At 41.0% G+C, this 24,235-nt stretch overlaps 1 protein-coding gene across 5 annotated transcripts in view; it reads right to left on the bottom strand.

Annotated features, from left to right (window-relative positions):
• Nucleotides 1-24,235, bottom strand: part of PXN (paxillin) — a 52,601-nt gene that overhangs the window by 16,462 nt on the left and 11,904 nt on the right. For 2 of the 5 annotated variants that reach the window (XM_078595365.1, XM_078595368.1), the window contains exons 2-5: nt 18,447-18,581; nt 12,076-12,229; nt 3,313-3,442; nt 87-332 (exon numbers count right to left, since the gene is read on the bottom strand). In XM_078595365.1, coding sequence (XP_078451491.1) covers nt 87-332; nt 3,313-3,442; nt 12,076-12,229; nt 18,447-18,558 — 642 coding nt within the window. In that variant the 5' untranslated portion in view covers nt 18,559-18,581. Of the gene's footprint in view, nt 1-86; nt 2,546-3,312; nt 3,443-12,075; nt 12,230-18,446; nt 18,582-24,235 lie in introns of those variants that run through there. The other 3 variants (XM_078595366.1, XM_078595367.1, XM_078595369.1) reach the window with 3 other exon arrangements.

The following is a 24,235-nucleotide window of genomic DNA, read 5'->3' on the forward strand; positions in this document are numbered from 1 at the left end:
AAAGGGTGGGTTTTTTTTACGTGACTGTTACATGCAATTGAACAGGTAATGCAATCACGTGTTGATTGAAGTGATTTCATGCTTGCCTTTTGTTCCAATATAGGTTCAGACATAACGATAACCCCCTCGGTGAGCCACTCGTCCACCGGTTTCTTGGCTTCTTCCCCTTCCTTCTTGAAGATGCCCAGCCTGCTCTGCAGCTCCTGTATGACTTTGTCCTGTTTCATCGACTTATTGTAGATCACAGGTCCCATGCGCCTTCTGGGTAGCTTACTATTGTACATTGGATGAATATTGGTGGTCTCTTTTGTTCTCTTAATAACAAACTTAATCTGTACGAGTATCGAGAATAGGAAGAAGAAAAAACAGCGAGAAAGTTGCAGGTAGTCAAAGTAAAGTGACAACAAAACATCAACTCATTTGTATATATAAGGTGCTTGTGGTGGAAAAGTGAAATGTAAATGCATAGAAATTATGCTTTGTAATCAGGCCCCAATCTGTGTTAGTAGAAAGCCATGCCATTTTTATTACTGTTTCGAAAATAATGGGTTTCAAAGCAGCTGAACTGCCAATCACCCTTAATCAAAATGCAATATGAATTGCAAAATAATGAGGATTAATGAATCGTGCCTAAAAAAAGTTGAATAATTATGTATATAAAAGGTTAAAAGTGACATTGTCCAAAACATTGATCATTTAAAAATAAGGAGAATGTTGGAGTTCACACAGGAGACATGAGTAAACATTTTAGTAAAGTGCTCACAGCCTGCAGGCTCACAACAGGCATGCGGTGAAAGTCAGACGAAGGCACAGCCATTACGAGCCCATGAGTGCCAATGAAAGGGAGCCAGCAGCGTGCCTGCCGAGATGCAGAAACCTTCTTGATGCCCTCGGGTGGCAGAGTTGGAGGAAAATCAAAGGACTCGGATTTGATCACCACAGCATCTCCTGCTGCCTCATGCCCAGAATCATAAAGAATATTCTCCTTTTCATCCTTTCTTGTGTTCCCCGCAGTGCCTGGAATATCAGCTTTTCCATCTATAATCGAACAAACCTCTCCTCCAATGTTAATGGCGTCCACTGGAGATGGAAAAATGTTTTTTGACTCGGTGCAGAGCGTTTTCAAGGCCTGAGCATGTGGGACATCCATTTTGTATGGAGAATGTGCTTCCAGCGAAACTGACGGAAGACTTGATACTTTGGCCCTTTCTCTTGGTTTTGTCACAGAGAGCGCGGTCGTTCTTTGTGGACCGCTTACGGCATTCGACGTGAAACTGTGCAGAGACGACATTGCAGGGATCTCCGCTGTTTTCTCTGGTGGCTCGTTAATTTTCACCTGCGAGAGGTCAGCCAGCGCCGTAGCTGGCTCTGTAACCATTGACAAAGAGCTAGTATCTGTTGCTTTAAAGAGGGCCACATCTCCAGTTGAAGCACTATTTTTATTTACGTACATTTTTGGAAATTCTGAGAAAACTATTTGTGACTCAGCCTTAGCCGGGGAATTAGCACCACCTTCTGATGGTACTGCCGATATTTGGTTGAAACCAGTGAATGTAGGCCCTGGGTTCTGTGTAACCATGCTGGATTGAGACTCTGATAGTGGAGGGATGTTGGATGTAGAACCACCAGGATTCAGGAGCTTTGCAAGTGCAGAACTTTTGTCTTCCAATTGTTCAAAAGACAAACACTTTGTCACTGTGGTATCTGAAATGTGTAATACTGCTGCAGTTTCACTTTCTTGTAAGCTTTGCTGCCATTTATTTCCAGTGGTTATGGAATCCGTAAAACTATGAATCTTATTCCCTGGGCTATCAATACCTGATGACTCTAGTATTTTATTGGAAAGCATTTCGATGCCTTGTTCAGCTGTCTTCTCAGCAAAATATTGTCTTGACGATTGATCTGTTTTGATAGTGTATGGAACATTTGGCTTTGCTGGGTCCATGCTTTTTGAATTTAGGGGATGTTCCCAAGCTGTCAATGACAACACGAGCTCATTTTGCGAGCTCTTTTTTGACTGCACATCACAAATGACATCACCACGATTGGTTTCCTTCGCCTTCTGTGGCTCTTTACGATCCAATTGTTTTGAGAGGGCTTTCTTTTGAGCGACCCACTGAATCTCATTCCCTTGCATAGTGTACACTGAGCTCTCATTATGTCCATTATATATGTCTTTAGTTTTATTGAGGGTAAGAGGAAATGCATTCACAGGTGATGAGCTATTTATGTCAGAGGTTGAAAGGTCAAGTGATAGGGCCTCTTCGTTAATGCAGAGAACTTCAAGGGGGCTTGAAGATCGAGAGGAGAGATTGGGAGAGGTGGATGGCATGTCTGGCACGTCGACCTTTAAGTGAAGACCATTAGTCATAGCAGAGAGGGTCAGGTCTGACCCCGAATTTCCCCTCACGCCCTTCATTTGCAGTTTACTTCTCTTCGGCTGAGATGTGCTTATCATGTTTGAGAGAATCTTGTCAGTGGACGCGAGGTCTGTCTTGAGAAGAGAGAGATCGTCTGGTATACATTCATCAGAGGGTGCTGAAAACTGCCGGCACAAGGGATTACAGAACAGCGGGGAAACAGTAATAAGAACAGAATATTAAAAGAGAAAATAAAACATGGAGATCAAAGAAATGAGAAAAGCAACTGAAGCAACATTGAACGCACCAGGAAAAGGATTTCACATTGTGACAGCTTGGTGTTTGAAGTTTGCTCCACAGAGCTGTGCACCGATGAGCCCTGACCACAGCACGTTCTCACTGAACAAGGCATATATGTTTTGCATTACGCATCTCGATACCTGGAAGGTTACATCACCCAGCGCTTTTGTTCCTTGCCGTGAACGCGATGTGAAGCACGTATTGGGGATTTACATGGGGGAATCAGAATACCTTTCTCAAAGCCTCACACCGTGGTTATATATGGCCCAAACACTACAAGGGAGGAAGACCCTCGTGAACATTTTCGTTCTCTGGCGCATCTCTTTTTTTGGTGGGCCCAAAGCATTGAGGAGAATTTACCCAAGTTTACACGAGGAGTGGGGATGGTGTTCAGAAGCCTAACGGCACCTGATGGGCCCTCCCCTCTGTAAACCCGCCCATGTATGTTTTCATCCCTGTGTTGTATAACTCTCCGGTGTCTCTTCGGCTTGCACCGCGCATTGTTTTGGCACAAAGTACACAATGACAAATAACACGGGGTACAACCCGTTATCACATCAGAGAGCCCACTTCTTTTCTCTCATACTTTCTGACTGTGACCTTTGCAAGGTCTGTTGTGGGCCTGACTGCCCATCACATTGGGCATACTTACATTGGTCTGTATTTTGAAGTCTGAGAGACAGGCCATGAGCTCATCCAGCTCTCTGGTGGCGGAGGAAGCAGACATTCGGGAAGGTTGGTGAACTGGAACAGCATTGCACATCTGGGCAGATGAGGGAGGACTGAAAGACACACGTTGAAAACAGACCATGAATGACCATACAATCGCCCGAGCACATACATGAAGAAAAATGTAACGGCTGCTACTTCAGTGCATGTCCACAGTTATTATTTACGTATTTTAGAACAGAACCCGATCGACGTTTCAGGAAAATAAATAAACAAAAGAAAGAAATGGCACCAAAGTAAAAGGCACAAACGACAACAAAAAGTTAACACGTAACCCTTTTTGCCACATTTTAGCCAAGTACCAAAGCCAAATGTAACCAAAAATACTGCAAAAGCCCACGTGTAAAAATAAAATCCATAAACACACAATAGGTCATTGAGCAATGCTATAAAATATCAGCAGCAAAGATAAAGCCCATATTTTCTTACAGGAGAGTCAAGAAAAATCAACGTCACAGAAAACTCTCTCTGTGCGGGGACAAATATCTCACGGGAGTGAATGCGTGCAAGTAAGTGCTCTTAGAGTTTCACATTTAAAACTTTACCAACACACGTGCCACCATTGTATTACCTCATTACAGCAGCTAATCGATTGTTGCAGTTTACGTTTATAGGAGGGGCCCAACATTTTTAATATTTTACCAAGTCATTCAGGTGACTAATGGCTCGAAAAAAAGAAACTGAACGTTGTGTTTTTTTCTCTCCCAAGATTACCAAACGTTGATGACCATATTTTCTGAACTACTGATGTAATTTGCACAAGCCACGTTTAAGCTAGCTTGTCTTGTATTTTCTTAATATTCCAAACAAAAAGCCACAAATCTAGGTAACACTGTGATATGTAAAAGAAATGAAGTGGTTTGTTGCTCAAGGAGTTTTCATAGAACCTCACCTCCTGTTTAAAGTCACGTGTTGTTTACGGAAATTCTGCATTGCTATGGAAGTCAAACCATGGGACAACCATTGTTGACTTTCCACAAGAAGGAATTCCTTTTAATATCTACCCTCCCGAGAGATGAAGGACTGTGTTTAACCCTGGTAAATGAACACGCGGCCTTCCGATCGTAAGCCATGGCTCTCGAACCAATGAACCACTTGGGCAGTTCATGTTAGTATTACTGTAGAAATAAAACTTTATTGCCTTTCACAATAATTAACAAAATTGCACAAACATTATTAATTATATTTAATGGTTTATTTAATGGCTCACTGAACCACAGCTAAATGAACACGCTTCAGCCTGCTGCTCTTTACCCTATGTCAGATGTTCACATTTCTAGATTAATGCACAATGCAATGAGTATCCTTCATCACATATCAGCAGCTAATTACAGCTGCTGAAACCTAAAAAAAAGTAGAATTATATCACTGCGTAGGTTGCGCTGTGTAGCTCTCCGATGTGTGTTTGGGTTGTACCACGCATCGTTCATCACGAAATTGGACTCTTTCGCTCAGTTCCTGATGGAACTAAGAAGCTCCCAGAACATGGGGCGAAATGTCAGAATTCATGGGGAAGTACACCGTGCTACAGCCTAGAAACTCATGAACAAAGGTCCTTGCACAAGAAGCAATACAATCCGACAACACATTGAACTAAAACAAAGATTGCCTAACAAAGTATTGCTGATTGGCTGACACACCTGAACTACAAAGATATGTCCAGCATTTTTTTACATTATTGCTTACTCCAATAATTTAAATGGTAAGGTGAATTAAAAACCAGCACGCACGTATTAATGATTAAAATATGATACTATATCTTTGACTCATCGTTAGTCAGGAAAAAACTAGCCGCCGAGAATCTCACCAGGTTCAATTGGATTGAGATACAAACGAAATAGCGTTAATGACCTTAAGAAATATTTGATGACGTAACTTTGATTCGTGCACTTGCATATTGCACAATTATGGTCAATTTTTAGTTTTACAATTTGGTCATACATTCACGTCTTCATGTACAGATTAGGTTCTATGGTGTTGCGTATTAGCTGTGAAGTTTTAAGACCTAGGGTTAAAAATGTGTATAAAAGAGAGCACACAACGCGAGGTTGTATCTATTAAGGCATGACATTTCTACTAAGGCAGCACGTGTCATGCCTCCCCTCTTAAGATCCATCTATGTCATGTAATCTAATGCTAGAAACAAGCCCTATTAGCCATTTTCAGCACCATGCTCTTCTGCAAGAAGACTTTTCAGGGACGGGCATCTATGAGGGAAGACATTGTGGAGGCAGATCAATAATGAACGGAAATGGGAGGAGGGAATGAATGACGAAAAGAGTGGAATTAAATCAATCATAATTTATAACTGAAGAATATGGCATTTGAAGGATTATATGAGAGAAGCACTGATGTCCAAAAGGAATCATTCAAGTGCACCGCATGACCTTTTTATTATTATAAAAAATATTGCTCTACCACGGTTAAGTCTAATCTCGGATTTCCAATAATTTACTGTGAAATTAAAACTGTATTTGAACTGGACACATTGGTAAATATTAATCCGTGTCCAATTTCACACATGGCCCTTTATAAAAAAAAATACATTTGACAATGAACACAGGGGCTCTGACATGTTTTCCTATTCAAATGTGTTTCTCAAGTTTGCTTTACCTTGAAAAATGAACATTATATTTAATATCAGGGTAGCTTGTTAAAATGAACACTCGCATTCATAAAAAAGACTCGTATGCTTACCGTACAGCACCACCGGTATTACTGACACAAAATAAACTGGAAGAAAGATGTCTCATCATCATTTTCTCATCTCTATTGGCCTATTTACAACAGCGCCGTGCATACAACGGTATTTTCCTTATGATTTCGTTACCAGTGTACACCTGAAGTCATCTTTGGCCTGGAGAGACCAAAAACTTTGAGACACATCCTGTATGTACAGTACATATGTTGAACTTCTTTCGGACCATACATAGAAAATCATGCTAATCGGAGGTGAGGGGGAAGAACAACAAACTGAACACAAAAAGCAGTTCTAAAAAAATTTGTTTTCAATCTTGATGATTAAAAAGTGCATGGCTCCAATGGTTTCCTAATATTGGAAGGAAGAGCGTTCCAGACGGCCGCAGAAGCACATCTGAAGGCGCGCAATGCAGTGACCGTCTTTGTTCGATGGCCAACCAAAAGCCGCTGCGAGGATGAACGGAGTTCGCGTGATGGTTCATGCTCCTTGACGAAATCAGCAAGGTGTTGTGGTTCATTTGTGGCGAGCACTTTGTGTGTATTGAGTGCAACCGGAAGCCAATGCAGCTCGGTGAGCACCGGATGGACATGGTGGGATCTTGCACGCTCGCTACAAGCCTCAGTGTGTTTAGGAGGGAGTGCAGGACTCACTATGTTCTCCTGGCTTTTGCTTAAACATTATTGCACTGTATTTGCATTTTATTTTATTGTATATAATGTTTTCATACCTTCTTGAGTGGCGGGGATATTACATTTAAAATATATACGATTTACGGTTGCCCTGTCAGAGCCGCTATTCGAGCCCCACCGCCTTGCTGCAACCCTACACACCGCCAACTGCTTACTGCGCACACCTGGCACGAGCACGACTGTTATTATAGCGAACAAAATACTTCCAAGGGCATATGCACGTTGAAAAGTGGCTGATTTTTCTCCCCTGAAAGAATTAGGATGTAACTTGTCAGTGTGCTAAAAAGTTTTTCTTGTATTTATAAATGCTTTTTTTTGTTCTCGACATTGAATTGTCCATAAAACGGCACTGATGTTTCCCTTATAGATATTAAAAAATGGGGAAATTATGATTTATTTGAACGTAAAGTCTTGTAAAGTCCCAGGCCAATCTTTAAAAGCTTCAGTACTGTCATCGCAGGCCATGAATAAATAATGCAGTTGCTCTTAGACACAACTGCGTAGTGTCTCAACCAGCACATAAAAAAAACTAATTACATTAAGTGAATGGCGTTTAAAAGCTCGGTTTTCTCTTTTTCTGCACGATTCTCATCAGTAATCATTCAAACTTATTATGAGATTTCATATCGATTGAAAAGTAAATTACATTTATGCAAACAAAGTCTCTATTAAGTCGTACGAAAGAAGTTATTCTTGAGCATTTATATAATGCTGCTTAATGCTTCTTGGAGATGTATATGAAGCATTCTGTAAATGAAAGATTGTTTCATATGCCTTGGAATTTTACATGCGGTAAATTGAAAAGTTATTTCTTTCTCATGAAAATCCATTATTTTTCCTAAACCTTGTTACCAAGGCCAATCTGCACAGCTTATAGTTTACAATGGCTGCATATCTGAATAAAAGAAAATTCATGCCATGTTTTCACGACCAATGGGAACTGTGCTGGCTCGATTACTCATTTTCCACTGGCACAGCAACATCCCGGTTTACCTGGGAGATGCGTTCCTGAGTTGGGTGACGACGAATATCAAAACGACGTAAATCAAAGCGATTTACTGGATAGGTGACGGTTAACGAGAAAGGACGGACAATGCTGTCAGCGACATAATTGTGGTTGAGGCGACGCAAATCAGGTTGCAGTGTTAATAATAAAGCGACGACGTATCTGAGAAACGACGTGAAAGGGGGAGATGTACATTCTGAGCTGAGCCAGCACGAGGCTCTCACGATACGAGTGGTTTTCCACTGCTTATTTACTGTGTGGAGCCTAACCAAACCATGATACACGCTGGCCTCTCAAGCCATCTGAATCTACCTCGATGCCAGGCAGGGCCATGGTCAGGGCATGTAAATGCATGTGACATCAATTAGTACACTATGAAGAAGATAAACCAATTAGGGCGTCAATGCACCATCTACGTGTGTCTCAACGTCACACATTACGCTTGACGCCAACGGGAATGCTTGGCTTTCGCAGTGCAAATACAACCTGCACCTCCTGGCCCGCCTGAGCCTGGTTCGGCCCAGTTCCAGCACAGCGCTCGTATGTGTCAGTGGAAAAGGGGTATAAGTTGGGCACTGGGCCGGGCTAAAGAACGTGCGGCGCCTTCACAGCGGATGGCCCTCAGCCAAGCAATCCCGACTTGGTTCTCAACCTGCCCCAAGAGCTTCGGTGTGACGTACGTACGTATATGTTGAACTTCATTCGCACCGTATGTAGCCAACCGTGTTAATCGGAGGTGCAGGAGAGGGGGAAGGACAACAAACTAAACACAAAATCAGTTCTAAGGAAATCATTTTCAATTTAGATGTAAAAGTGCATAGCTCCAGTGTCTTTCCTAGTAGCACGTGAAATATGGCCAGGGCTACAATAGAGCCAGCCGTGACGTCACAAAGTCAAAATGGATATGGGACGTTAACGCCGTGACACCACGAACAGAGTTCAACTCTGTGGCCATGTTAATGTCAAAAAACCCATCATCCATACATCCATCATCAGCCATGATCAATCGACTGCTGGATGGAGATTATGGGGGGTGGGGGGTTTGTTTGACCAAACTTCACAATCGATTTTAACTTAAGTGAATATCACCAAACTCATGCTTACATTAAACGTTGTTGGACAATTAATTTCATTTACTATTGATTTCTAAACTGTGCCCGTGGCCATGGAGTAGCAGATGGGTCGTAGCAGGAGCGCTGGGCCCAACGTTGATCGAGCCTGGGGTAATGTTTTAAAACACACTCGTGCTAAAAAGGGTAACAGTTTATACTTGTCCTTTCCATTCTTAACGGAGGAACAAACCATGAGGCCCTCAGGTGCAAACGAGCGTGATCGTGACTCGAGTGATGAGCAGGTGACATGATACGTCTGTATCCGCGCCATCTCCTGCCCCCAAAGCATGTTCGAGGCGACAGAACTGTTTAGATGTGGAGTTAAGTGGTGGCGTTGTGGTTAGCACAGTATGCTGTGTGGTCCCGGTGACCTGCGTTTGAGTGATGCCCGAAGCGGTACAGGGTGGCCTCTTTACCAGGCTGCACTGCCAGTGTGAAGTATGGTAAAAAGTAAAAACATTCAAAGAAACGGTATTGGGGAGACTATTCATCCAGCAGTGGATTCACAAATGGCTGCACACTACGGTTTTCCTTTAGCAAAGCCCAAGCAACCAATAAAGCATATGAACACAAGGTCAGGAGAAGGGATCCATGAGGTCAAACATACAGGCTGAACATGACAAACAGAGAATACGGACAAGCGTGAGAAAGATGACAGATGGAGCAATGCAAATGCATCAAGACGTGTGCGGGCGAGAGAGAGCAAATGCTGCTGCACGGAACTGCTGAGTGTTTCCTTTAGCATTTGAAGCGGTGTGTCTAAAATTGCATAGGGAATCACTGATAATGGAAATGATGATAATAAAGATAACGGCGTGCAGTGGCTTTAAGCATGCTCGCGGCCTTTGCATGTGGAGTCATGTGTCCAGAGACACTGTACAAATAGTACGTCGGGGCAGTTGAAGGATAGGAGGGGATTTTTATTATAAATGTTCCGTCTTTGTATTTCTTTACATTCTCAGAGAGGAGACAGGTAGGCATTAGAGGGCTGGAAAATAGGGAAGGAGAGCAAACAACGGTATGAGAACACCTCGCAGGTAGCAATGAGAACACCTGGCAGACAACAAACGGTCAGTCGTAGGCAACAGCCTTGATGCGCACAGGGTGGGGTGGGGGGTGTCTGCAATGGAGAGCTATGGGTAGGGAATTATAGACTCCGGGAGCAGCTGCAGAGAAGGCTTGACCTCCCATTGAGCAAGAGGTTGCCGGGCGGTTTCGACAGGAGGCCATGCTTATGGAGGCAAAGAGCACGTGGGCCATAGCAGGGAAAATGAGGTGGGTGAGGTTGGTTGGGGTGAGTAATGGATTCGCAAGAAGATGGTGAAAGTCAATCTCTCATTTGATCCGCTGCTAGATTAAGAGTCGGTGGAGGGATTTGATTGTCGAGGAGATGTGGTCTCTTTTATGAGTGCCAATGTGAGAAGTGTGGTGGCGGCATTCTGAATCATCTGGAGTTAGGAGATTAGAGATTTTTTTGGGAGGTCACAGAGGAGAGAAGTACGCGGTCCAGTTGAGCAGTGATGAAGGCATAGATCAGCGGTTCCCAACCAGCGGTCCGCGGACCCCTGGTGGTCCACGAGGTTATTGCAGGAAGTTCGCGGGAAAAAAAATAACATCCTCGCCAAGGAAGTGTACAATTTTCAAACAGTCCGCAAAATATTTTAGCGGTTGAAAAGGGGGTCCCCGTACAATCGAAAAGGTTGTCAACCGCTGGCATAAATACCTCAGGAGAAGAGGATGTAATGAAGTAGTGGATGTGGTCAGTGTAGGAGAACGACAGCTCGGGATCAACGACAATTGCTATCTTGATGTTGGAACTTAGAGCCCATTTGAAGTGGAGGCTTTACCAATAGCTTACTTTTTGTCGGTGAGAATTTCAGTTTTGGGTGCATGGAGCTGAAGAAAGTTTTAACCAATCGAAAATGAGACCGTGTCAAGAGCACACAGTGAGACGGTGGTCTGTCAAGTCATTGTCGGATTGGGCGTCAACAGCATGGCAAATATGCTCGACGCGAAAGCTGGAGATTACGTTTGTTCACGAGAGGAAATAAAACGAGAAGCGTAATGGGCTGATGAAGGAACTTTTGTGGAGGCCACCGAGTAAAAAATTATGATCACGATGATATGCAAACAAAACCTCTCGTACAAAAAAGGATATTGCAGTTGCTACCCAGGCTTGATGCCCAATGTGCCGTAAACAAGTACGGTTTTCGATATTAATTCGCACATCTGAAACAGATTTACAGTAAATGCACCATTCATGTGACAGCATGTGGGTGAAGCAATCAGGAAGACGTTGTAAGATTTCTGGATGTGATGCTCTGCTACCTTGGGAATTATGTGATATGTACACAGGACAACATTAAATGTATTGAAACAACATCTTAGCTATTTTAAAAGGCATCAGCTTATTGGTAAATCAATAGTCCAAGAAATATACAGAATCGGCCCCCTTGAGACACATTTGGGGCCTCGGTACATCATCTCTGCTGGAAGCCCCCCATTCCTTCCCATCGCCCGTGACCGTTGTCAAAAGGAGAAAATTTTGCCTAGGCCTCAATCGTACCCAACAAATTAATGTGTGCGACGCGAACGCCGTTGCAATATTTTATCCGGGGCAGAGACCAGATGAAAAATATTGTTTGAAAATAAAATAGGTGGCAGAGACATTAATCACAAAATGACATGGCCATGTACCCTACATTTAGAATATATCATATAAATCGTTTAGATTGTCAGTTTCTTATTACCGATTTGTCTCCGTTTTCGTGATTGTATGAATACACATAACATTATGTAATTACATTCATATTAAGAAAAGTTTTATTCTGAAATAGGCAATTAATGTGCTTATTTTAACGTGTCAAACTAACAGTAGAATTACTTCAAATCAAGTTTTAACAAAATAATATGTTTTGCTTTCACTCCATGCAATAAAGGAGATATTAGGATTAGTTCAATTGTATTGTCTTATTTAGCAGGAGTCCAAACAATTCACTTGCAGCCCCTTTTCCTGCCACTCTCGCCGTGCCTGGGCAGACCCGTACCGTCTTCAGACACGATGACGCTTATTTATACCATCCTACGGAACCATATGATGTATGCACGTGCTCACACACGTGCGAACGTACGCGTAAGAGTTACTGCTTGCGGCGGCAGCAGCGCCGTTTTCTCTCACCCTTGCTGAGGTGGCACCGAGGCGCCAACACTGCCGTGTTCCCGAAGGCCCTCTGTGGCCGCTCTGCCTTGCGATTCCATCACTCTGGGGTCCATGCTGTGAGGTTGAGCCGAGCCATGGCTGGAGTCGACGGCGAGGGCTTTGCTTCCGTCTGCTGTTTTGCATGGCGAAGAAATGTGGATGTTTGTGAGCTGTGTTTTATTTTAATTGTATGTTAAAAACAGTAAACATAGCAAAAACAGAACCAGAATTCGAATAATGGATCTAAAGACGAACCTAGTTTTGATATAAGACAGGGAAGAGAAGCAGAGGATAGATTAGTGAAGAGAGAAAATTAAAATAGAAGATGAGAGAGGGATTGACAGCAGGTACACAACAGTGTAAAATTATCATATACTAGCTTGTTTGCCCATCCTAGGAAGGAAGCTGTAATATTTACGAAAAAATTGAGCAAAGTATAATTGTATCTTGTGTAAATTAAATGGCAGTGAATCTGGCACAAAACGAAGTCGTAAAACACTTCACTTGCAGTTTACTGTAGCACTGCATTAATGGCAATGATTCTTGCACAAAACTATGTCATAAAACACCTCACTTCATGTCACCGTAGCACTAAAAATAACTGACCTTCAATTTGTTCAAATTCACTGCTCTGATACTTTATTCTCTTCTGCTTTTGGTCGCTGGGGTTGAAATAAATTGGAATTCGATACAATAGCTGGAAAATCACCGAGAAATGTCTATTTTATCATAATGTAGAAGCATGAATTAGACTTACCTTTTGTCTCAAGTGCTGAAGATATAAATAAAGACACCAAATCCACTTTGTTGCTGCGTAGAATTATTTATTAGATTCACTTTCAATAAAGAAACTTCAAACTTAAAGCGAATTATTTCCGCTCGACCTTCTTCTGCGCGAGTGTAAAAATCCACCCGCTCATGAATATTAATTATGAGGGGGGGGGTGCGGCACGTGGAGTGACGTCACGCACGTTACACACAAACATACATCCTTGGCTCATTATAGTAGTAATGAATGTAAGCTTGATAGCATTGCGGTGTTTTGTTTTGCCAAATTATATCTTTAGAATCTTATTCTAATTTTTTGTTTGAGTGGTTCAGGGTTTTAAAAAATATATATTCCAATGTTCAATCGCAGTCAACTTGAAAAAAATATATATATTAGTGTTTGATTGATCTTATCAGGATATCCTGAAGCAGATTTGTTGACCCCAAAATTGACTTTTGTATTTCCACTCAGAAATAATTGTGTTTTTCTGCTCACCCATGCATTGATATTAAAGCAGACACTAATATATTACCTCCGGGCAGCAACCATTAATTTAGCTATGCGCAGAAGCAAAATCTTAATTTACTTGCCAAGTTTCACATTTATTTAAGTCAAATGTCTTCCTGCTCCAATATGAGTGGGACAATGGGCATCTTTGTTGGTGGCCCTGTGCCAGCGCTTGAAGTTTCACATTCTTATGAAATTCTCCAGTCGGACCACAAAACCACCTCCGTATATTCTCGATGGTAAAGATGCAGCCCTGCAATCTCTTGCTCTAGCCACTGCTGACAGAAGGGCATCCACCAGAAGGAGCTCGAGGGAGCTCTAGAGTATTTTCTCGTACTCTTCACCGCTGGCCAGGTGTACTGGAACCGGTGGGAGGACCAATGCTTTAGTGCACCTCACACGACCTACCGGCCGATTAACTGTGGTGCACCCAGTGATGCCCTTGGGTGGCAGAGGCAGGAGGAGTTCGTGCCGGTGACCTCTGGATTCCAAGCCCGGTGAGTCAACCATTACACCACAGCCACATCGACTTTCCAAAGTAGTACTCATTTTAACCCGAGAGATTATGAATTGAGTTCATCCCCCCAATGGGGCTTTTAAGTCACAATTTTATGAATACGGAAAGAGCAATCTCGAACTACTGTACTTAACCACCAAGCCAGATTGAGTTGGCCACATGCTTCCAATGCATTTAGCACAAGTGACAGTCAAGCACAATGGGTATTTTATTCAGTACCAGTAGCTACCAATGGCCATCATGCACTTCAGTTCACGCAATTTTACTTGCCTTTCTGAAATTCATTGCACAATTCCAAAGCATATAAATGTAATAAAAAAATGTCAGTTACTATTGATAAATGCTACTGCAATTGGTAAATTCGAATCGCTTTATTACAAAAAAAATGTCTGCCCAATTTCAATACTTTCACATACATACATGCATATGCATTTAGTTTCAACGACATGGGTTTGCATAAAGATGCTTTGCGTGCTCCCTCTATGCCTGTACTATGTTTCGTCAATGTTCCAGGACTCACTTGAAAAACTAAGTTCAAATGGTCTCCCTCCTGGCTTTAACTAAAGTAAATAAACTGACTGCACTGTATATACTAGTATATGCCGTGTCGTGTGTGGAGGTTATTTACAGCCGTGGCAATGCATTGCTCATGCCCATTTTATCACCCATCATAGCGAAAAGCAGTGACTTAAATATGTGCCCTTTTAAGGCCCTTCTGCTGCGCCTGCTGCTTGCAGAAAGGGTTCAGAACTGCAGCGGTATTGTTGCTTTACCGTGCGTGTTTGAGTTGGCAGGCGGTCACAGGCAGAAAAAGTAGAGTCCCGAATATAAACAGCACATGCGCAGCACCCAATGCTTGTAAAACGCAGTCATGAATGTGTGGGAGCCTTCACAGCATCCTGGTTCCTATGCAGCTGTCAACCCATGCATACATTTGGCTGCTTGTTTAGAATTCGAATTGTTCAATTTACTTTTACCGTTTGAACAATCCATGCAGCACACAGGTTTTTCGGTTTTATATATAGATATAAATATTATCTAATTCAATTAATAAATGCTCAGTGAATGACATGAATTTTAAACCTTGACATTTCTTTGGAGATGGCAACACGATTTCTGATAACTATACGTATTTTCACGTGACAAAGAGCCAGCAATTTACACATTTTAGCAATAATGCTGTGAAAATCACGTTATATGTGTGAATATCTGGAGAAATACTGAAACGTATTGTAGTAAAATTCAGTTATTCTACAAATGTCAACCTTAAAAAAAAGAATCAGCTGAGAAACGGTGACTGTGCTCGATGTATAAATTTCGCGTCTTGTTCATTATCAAATTGCTGGTGCATGCTCGCAAACCTAATCGAATTATATTGACAGGTCACCCATGTTATGGGAGTGCAAAGCATGCATATTATTTCATTTCTGAGGAGATTCAGAGGAACCTATGTTGTCAATTATTACCTTATGAGCTGGCCGATGATATGAACACATTTATAAGTTAGGTCAATGTGTCAGGTAATTATTTTCCCTTTGTGTGCCCTTTTCCTGTCATCCATTTACTGCATAAAGTGAGGGAAACCTGTATAGACTTGGATTGATTAATTAAATACAATCTACAGGGTGTTTCAAAAAGATGGACCCGATTTGAAATCGCTATATCTCTGCAACCACGAACCACCCATGAATGAAACTCTTACCACTTGAAAGGGCGGGGCATAGAGTTTCAAATGATGACCGCTAGATGCCTCTCCCAGCGCACAAACAACCCCTAGCCTCAGTCATCCGCAACACAAGGCGTTTTGCGTTCTGCAGTTCAGCAAGACCGAATCCGTAATTTCGGTGCATCATAAGTGGAGGTGGGGGGTTGAAAAAAAGAAATCTGAATTACAATATTCTACCAGACAGGACAACATAACATACATTTTCTCTGTCTAATACATTTACTATTACGTATTATTTATTGTAAACTTTTTAACAATGTAATCATGATGTTGATACAGTATTGAGATATTTGTTTTCAATGTTCATTGCGAATTAACACGATTATAGTTGAATGTAATTTATATAAGAGTTTAACAGTTTTGCTGTGTGTCAAATCAAGTCGTGTAACAACATTTTTTTAAAGGATAGATTGGACAAAAATCCGATGCAACACTTTTCTTGATAACCTCTTTTCATTCCAATCAATTCCGATCGGACCATTGTTGAGCCGATCTCCTGAACTGCCAGATCGGATAAGCTGAGATTGCGCGATCTCCAATTACACGACCCAACGCGATGGATGGTGCACCCCAAGTAATTGCTACGGTAGAGTTAGCGCAGTTCACTTATTTGTCTTACATTTTAACTATAATTCCATTTGTTGTATTCACATCGTTGGAACGATGCGTACAGTGTTATTTATAACAGTGGATATATATATACAGTGGATACACAAAACAATATATCGTTAAATCAGGGAGTACATTAATTATAATGCGTTGATAAGCAATTATATTGACATTTATTCCACGACAGTGAATGATGAATGTCTTCCATTCACAAAGTTTTGTTCTGAATTTCACGGCACTGAAGGGACATATCCCAAATATTTACTTGACATTGAACCTCCAGATGTGATTACTTTCAATTGTTAATTCACAATCTACAAAAGTGTTCATTATTGGAATGAACAATTACATAGACTTGTCTCTTTTTGAGGATTCTGCCATTGAAAATTCCAGATTGTTTTGAAGCAAACTTATGGATGAAAGTCTGACCTCTGTTGCAAGTGTTGTGCCAGAAATAACTGTCATCTCGACAACCATGCTTAGCACCCACGCATCAAAGGCACTGTCAAATTTATGGCAGCATATGCCAACTGTGTATATTTAAACTTGTGATGAATGGTTTTACCAATGGTGATTACTTTTTTGGCCTTGAAACTAAAATTATGACTTTATCCATTTCACTTCAACTCCATCCCTTCCCAGAGCAGGACAGAGCCTATGCGTCACGTGATGTTTTCATCACGGAAAATACCACGGGTGCTGCGAGCCATATTTGGCCGGTGAGTTGTTAGTCCGAGAACTCCCAAGTTAGGGCATATCATTTGGACTGTTTGGATTTGCGCTGACATTCAAGCTGGTTAGAACATCGTCAAAATGTTAAACATTCACGTCCTATGAAGTCAATATCAACCAAGGACGTAGTTGGAGAAAAGGGGAGTGCCAATTCAAAATGCAACAAATTACACAACAAATACCAATGTGAAATTTTAGCAAGGATTAGAGGGATGGAATTCGAAATAATTGATTCCTTATTTCTAATATAAGCTGCCATGGCAAATGATTATCACACTGGACTTGCAATCCAAAGGTCTTCGGCTCATTCTCCCTCGGCACTTGAAACAAATAGAGCAAGTTTCTTCAATTCCCCTGCCTCTGTCCACCCTGCAGTATAAATGGGCAACACAACACAACAGGGGTCGCATGTGGTGGGGTAAAGTGTGGGTACTCGCACCTCTTCCTAGAAATCTGGCCTGTGTGAGGTAGAGTAGGCCAACATATCCTCTGGAGGGGATCTCTACGGCTTCCTCCAGTGGAATCCCTTCTGCCATCAGCCGCGTGAGCAGGCAATGAGCAGTTTAACACGTAGGCTTTCACGAACAATATTGTCCATTTCACACGTAGTCTTTCGTGACCAATATAATCCATAATATAGGTTGTTTTTTTGGGATTAGATTGCGTAAATATAAATGTGTCGTTAAACCCGCCACCACCTGACAGAGCGGGTTTAACGACACTAACATTTATGCGATCATACCCAAAAAAAACTATATTATGGATAATATTGTCCTTAATAAAGGTTTTTTGGGTTAGATAGCGTAAATATAAATGTGTCACCAACCCACCACCACCCGACACAGCCAATTAGCAAGGTTTGTAACTTAAACAAAACGTGCTAATTCGTTACTATTTCAGCACATCAGTGGTTTGGAGAATAAACCCACAACATTTACAATTAGAGGACGAAGTTTCCCTGGCGATGACAACCAGTGTCATCAGGCGATTTGCCGGAATTGTGAAGAAGTCTTCTGAGCAGGGCTACACATTTACCTTTTTATTGTTACACGCTTTTATTTAACTCTTTTCTTTTGTTGTATCCTCAATAAAGAAATCTTGTAACTCAATTTTTACACACTTCCCAATGTGCTATCGACTGCAAACTTCGTATAGCTATGTCATACTGATGACAACACGATATTCTATCATTAAAATTTAAAATATATATATTTAAACAATATTTTTAACGGATCTAATTGTCCACGCTCAACTGACGTTGCCTGTAAATCACCACGTGGTCCCTGACGTCACGGTAAGCCTCGGGGAGCCACGCCCAGGGGCGGGGGATGTAGAAGGAGGGGAGGGGCGATGAAGGAAGGAGGCAGGGGGAGGGGCAGCTCGGACAGTACATTTCATTAAAGCGTGTTTTTTTTTAAGTATTTTAAAATATTTCATTATTGACATTGTTGAGTGCTGGTGCATGTTGCTGTGCTGCAATGCTCACGTACCGGAGATGAGGCAGTCTCTCTGCGGCGATGGGGGAGAGTTAAACTGGGCAGCATTGAGCTCCTGAAGCAGCCGGTCCAGCTCGGAGAGGTTATTGCCGATAGATGAGCTCATGCTTGACCCTCTCACCTCACCTCCTGTTTCGCACAACAGCGGCAACATGCTCACAACTTGGCGCACACACACTTCACACTTTGAGTTACAGCTCCGGCATGCACACCCCTCCGTACACGCTAAAAATACGCGAAGAATGTTGAGAATTAAGTTGTGAATAAATCAAACCCAGGTTTTTGTCCGCATGCTCATGTAAACTTAAGTGTTCATATCAGGTATTGTAATTTTAAAAATGTATAGTGTATGAGAGGCTTTACATAATGTACCATTTATGTGTGGTCATGAAGTTAATCGAAACTAAAATGTGTTTATCAGTAACACCAACCATGATTAACAAATATAACAAACAGCTTTGCTGAATGGATTACATAGTCTTATCCCATATAAATGATAAAGAGGCTGTCCCACTGACATGGTACATGAGCAAAACATATTTTCTTGTCAAATTGGTACGAATTACATTCGCCACGATTTAGTTTCTGGGCACAACATGACTGAAGCTGAAGGGTCCCCCCTTTTGTGGAAATTGGATACGATAGTGCTGCAAGGCTGGCTGCTAGACACTGGCTTGGGGACAATGGCTTAGAAAACAATGGGACAGCTGAATACCTATCAAATGTATCATTTAAGCCATGTCAACAGATGCTGAAAATTCCTCTGTTCTGAAAAAAAGCCTGTCCGTCATATCAATGACTTCTCTTTCACACTTGCAGTGATTTAAAAAAAAATGTGTTCACTGATGAGATTTAATATTTAAACATATTCTTTTCAGGGCTCACATACCACATCGTGTGGTATCAAGGTTTTTACATTTAAACGCACTTATAATTTACGTGATATCACAGTAATGTACTGTCTACCCATATATATGTGCTGTGATGCACAGTAGGAGTATAATCCGATCGTTCACTTCGAGTTTGGAATCGTGCAGTGAGACGAGTAAATTGATCAAAAGTTACGTCATTTTCTTCACATACAGAATCAGAATCTTTATTTAAACTCCAAGAATCCGATGAGCTATGAAGCTCTTTATGACAGATGTTAGTTAATGACAGTGTATGTTATTTAAATTTGTACAACATTCTAAGTATGTGAATGTGTATCACGTGCAAAGAAAAAGGATTTCGTTATACATTATTTCATTACTTGTAACATTAACACGTAGGCTTTTGCGACCAATATCATCCATAAGAGGTTTTTGGGTTAGATCGCGTAAATATATAAATGTGTCGTTAAAACCCGCCACAGCCAACTAGTAAGGGTTGTAAATGTTGTGGCTTGGCTCTCCAACACACCGGTGTGCTGTTCTAGTGACGAACTGGCCACGTTCTGTTTACGTGACAACCCTTACTGGTGTCAAAAATACCCTGATGTCATTCGAGAAGAGTAGGCCATTGTATGCTAGCGCTGAGTTACATTTTTGGCAAGTTAGAAAATTACCTGCAAATCACTTAATTGGGATAGCAATCGACTGTCGAGACTAATGCCCTATTTGCACATCCAGATACTGAGTCACCTTGTGCCCACAGGGTTAGCCCTTTCAAACGTTTGAGATGAGACGTAAAGCTATTTGGGACGTCTCTGCATAAAGGGCACAATATAAATACACAATGATAATCAGAGGTGTGGACTCGAGTCATGTGACTTGGACTCGAGTCAGACTCGAGTCATGAATTTGATGACTTGCAACTCGACTTGGACTTGCATAACAATGACTTTGTCCCACCTATGAGATGTGGACTCGAGTCATGTGACTTGGACTCGAGTCAGACTCGAGTCATGAATTTGATGACTTGCCACTCGACTTGGACTTGCATAACAATGACTTTGTCCCACCTCTGATGATAATTATTACATCTATTGTTCATCTGTCGATAAGAGGCGCCCAGATGTGGTATCATGGAAACGCTAAATTAAACATATTACCTGCGTGTTTTAATATGCATTTATTCATGGATAACTGTCTGAATAATTTCCCTGATAGGCATGAAAAAGCTTAACCAGCGTCATCACCTGCATCAACATTGATAAGGTGAGCTTCACTGTGAAACGGCCTCCTCCGTCATAAAGTGGAACTTTCACCAGTAGCACAGCATTGCTGATGGAGACGAATACTAAAAAGAGCTCACTTGATTACAGACATAGTCTTTGGTTCTTTCGCTAAAGTCACGTAGGTATAAAATAAAATGAATCACGACGTTTCGGGCGCAACACAAGCGTCTGTCATCAGGTGGGAAAGCCTGAAAGAACCAAAGCGTATGGATTCCTGCAGTCACGAAAGCTTCAATTGAAGATTGATTACAGACACTTTATATTTTTCTACATAATACCATTAGCCTTTTATTGGAGGCTAGGCTCTTAATTAGTGCTGTAGCTATACATCAAGGTAATTCTAGTTTTTTTTTCACTCTGAGTGTAAAGGTGGCAAAAACTGCACAGATAACCAAACAGCCATGGCAATAAATGGCATACTACAAATGATGAGTGTGCTGACAACTACACTCCTCTAAAAGAGGTACACATTCGTCAGAGTATTTTTATCTTGACTTTTCCAATAAAGCTTTAACCGCCCAGTTCACTTTCCTATACCTTCAAACCTGCATATTTTCAGCTGCTGATATTGCAAACAACACAGTGCTGTGCCCAGTAATTGGAAACGTGTGTATTTTTGTGCAGTTTTTATTTATGCCATTACAAAACTGAATGATGCTTTTTTTTTGCACAGAACTGCTTCTTTTCTGGTTGGGAAGACATGCGCGTGTAAGACACAATCACGCACGCAAAAAAATCGGACACAATGACATCGGTGATGTATTTACAATTAAAATAAGTAGCATATGATGTCATTCAGTGGTAATTAATTAGTGCCGCGAACAACGTGGAAATTAAAATATTGAAATTGTTAACGTCTCATCTTTGATTGAGCTTTCAAACTAATTGACCATACATTTCTCACCTACAGTAAAAACAAATAAGTGACATTCCAATGTATATCCTTGAAGGGTATACTAGAGCTGTCAATGTAAACTCCCTCCTTTGATCTCTCGTATCTAACTAAACTAAAAAAACGAAACTATTAAAATTATTTGTATTTTACCAGCTAAGGCCCACGGAGCTATATAGCTCTTTTCAAAAGCAACCTGGCCACAAATGATAGCTTCATGAATTGGATCTTAATTTGGGAGCTTTCGTGACTGCAGGAATTATTCTTTGGTTCTTTTCGGTTAAGTCACGTCTAAAATAAAATAATAAATCAAAATAAAACAACACATTACGACGTTTCGATTGCAACACAAGCAATCATCATCAGGCATAAAAGAAATAGCAACAAAAATCTAACTAGAAAACTATAGACCGACATTTTCTAGTTAGATTTTTGTTGCTATTTCTTTTATGCCTAATGATGATTGCTTGTGTTGCAATCGAAACGTCGTAATGTGTTGTTTTATTTTGATTTATTATTTTATTTTAGACGTGACTTAACCGAAAAGAACCAAAGAATAATTCATGAATTGGCTTATCATGTGGAGATTTATAGCAGCCACATACTCTAAACGTGGCGGTAAAAACTGGAGGACCCAGAGAAAAATGCATGCGACCACGGGGAGAACAGGCAAACTCCAAATATACAGGCGTCAGGGTTGGGATCGAACCCACAACCTCCTGAATACCAGGCGAGATAGTTAACATCTCGCCAATCATGTTAATGCCACGTTACCAATAGTATATAATTACATTTTTTTTGTATAGCATTTAATGACGAAAGGATTAAATGGCAAATTGGATTTACTCCATGTGATGCCAATTTAACTGTTATGGTAGTTCACTTTAAATGAGAATGTGCCTTAAAAAATAGGACATTTTGGCCACGTTAAATACCACAGCACTGCGGCAAGGACAGTTATTTGGAACTGCTTTTTTGTGTTTAGTTTGTTGTCCTTACCCCCGCACCTCCGATTAGCACGGTTGGCTACGTACGGTGCGAAAGAAGTGCAACATACATATAACATACACACAACATACACACAACATACATACAAGGGCAGCATTAAATACAACAGCGCTGCTGTAAGAGTATCAGCGCAATTCATTCCAGTAAAAGCAAAAAACAACCATGTAGGCACTTATACAAAATTCTGTTTGAATGTTCCACGTTGATATAAATACATTTCATGCACAATTAATGAGATACACGACGGCATACAATGTAAACTTTTCATCTGACAATTTTTTTTATTAAATACTAAAACCCCTTTATGTATATTGACTTGCGGTATTTACTCATTAATACAATGTACTGTATATCACATTCCACAACACCACATTTTATCATTGTGATCAGGAATTCCTCCAGTGGCGTGAATCTTGGCATATGTATAATTAATTAGGCTCTATGCTTCTGCATTAAGCTGCTATCGCCTCCTGTAACCTTCACGCCAGAAGACAAATTGCACACGTGGTTGATGCTATTTAGTGGCATATATATAGACGTCTTGCAGTTTTTTTACTTATTACTTATTAAGGACGTTTATGCTAATATTATACACGGTTTCATGTTTTTCTTCCTCTTTGCAATAAAATAAACACACTGAATTATTCACGTAAATAAGTTACCACCTGCAACACGTCAAGGGTCCTGGGCCTATTTCACGTTGGAAGGGTCAAGCCAGATAGACAGAAGGTTGACATTGAAGCCCAAGAGAAGCAAAGTGCCGCGAGGTGACTGCATTTGCAATTCATGAGCTTCTTGCCTTTGATGATTTTAATGAGGTTTCCTTACCTTGCACATTAGAATTGTGGAAGGGGTCAGTTGATGTGCTTGGTAACCACGTGCACCAATTTTTCAGCTTTCATGGCCGAGAATTGTTTGTTTGGAGTAGGGCAGAGAATGTTATCATGTTGACTATACGCTTGTGGCCGTGAAACCAGGACACTGTGTTTCTATTATCTTTATAATTCGAAGCTTGAATTACTTTTAAAAAAAGAGGAAAATAAATATTACATGCCGTAATGAAACTGCGGTAATAATATTTCATACAAGAATTACATACTGTATAGTTTCTGGGGAGTATGTGTGTTTTTTTGTTATGTTATATTGGTTTAGATTTGACACTTCACTGTTATTAATGTTCACATCTATAGCACCTGTACAACTCCCAAGTTTGTCACTGGGTTACCACATTACATGGATATGTCTCAACAAATTGATAAAGTGACTTCTTCTGTACCATAGTTACCTTGCACACAACACTAAATCTGAACTTGACTTTTTTGTAACAAAATAGTAATCACCATTTTATTTCTTCAGGTCATTTTCATTTTACGAACACATTTCACCTTGTTTATATGACCACACTTTTTTTCTCACATCTCCCTTACAAAGGCAACTTGGTGTATCAGTGGGATCCCACTTGGTTTAATATCAAATAGTGAAGAAGTGGCCAAGGGACACAACTGTGATGCTTATTTTGATTCTGGGTAGTCCACCAAACCAGATCTTGCATGCAGTGAGTTGATGATGGGTTCAGTGCGGTTACCAATGACTGCTTTGACACTTAATTTGACGAAATTCCAGCGATGAATTTTTGTTGCATGATGATTTTGATTGCTGCATGCCAGGGCATGTATCTTCACGGGGTAGGTGGGAAATTATGCTCCTCAATTTTGTGAATAAAAA

The sequence above is a fragment of the Lampetra planeri genome, chromosome 6, assembly GCF_965212315.1.
Source record: "Lampetra planeri chromosome 6, kcLamPlan1.2.h2, whole genome shotgun sequence".
NCBI classification, from domain to species: domain Eukaryota; kingdom Metazoa; phylum Chordata; class Hyperoartia; order Petromyzontiformes; family Petromyzontidae; genus Lampetra; species Lampetra planeri.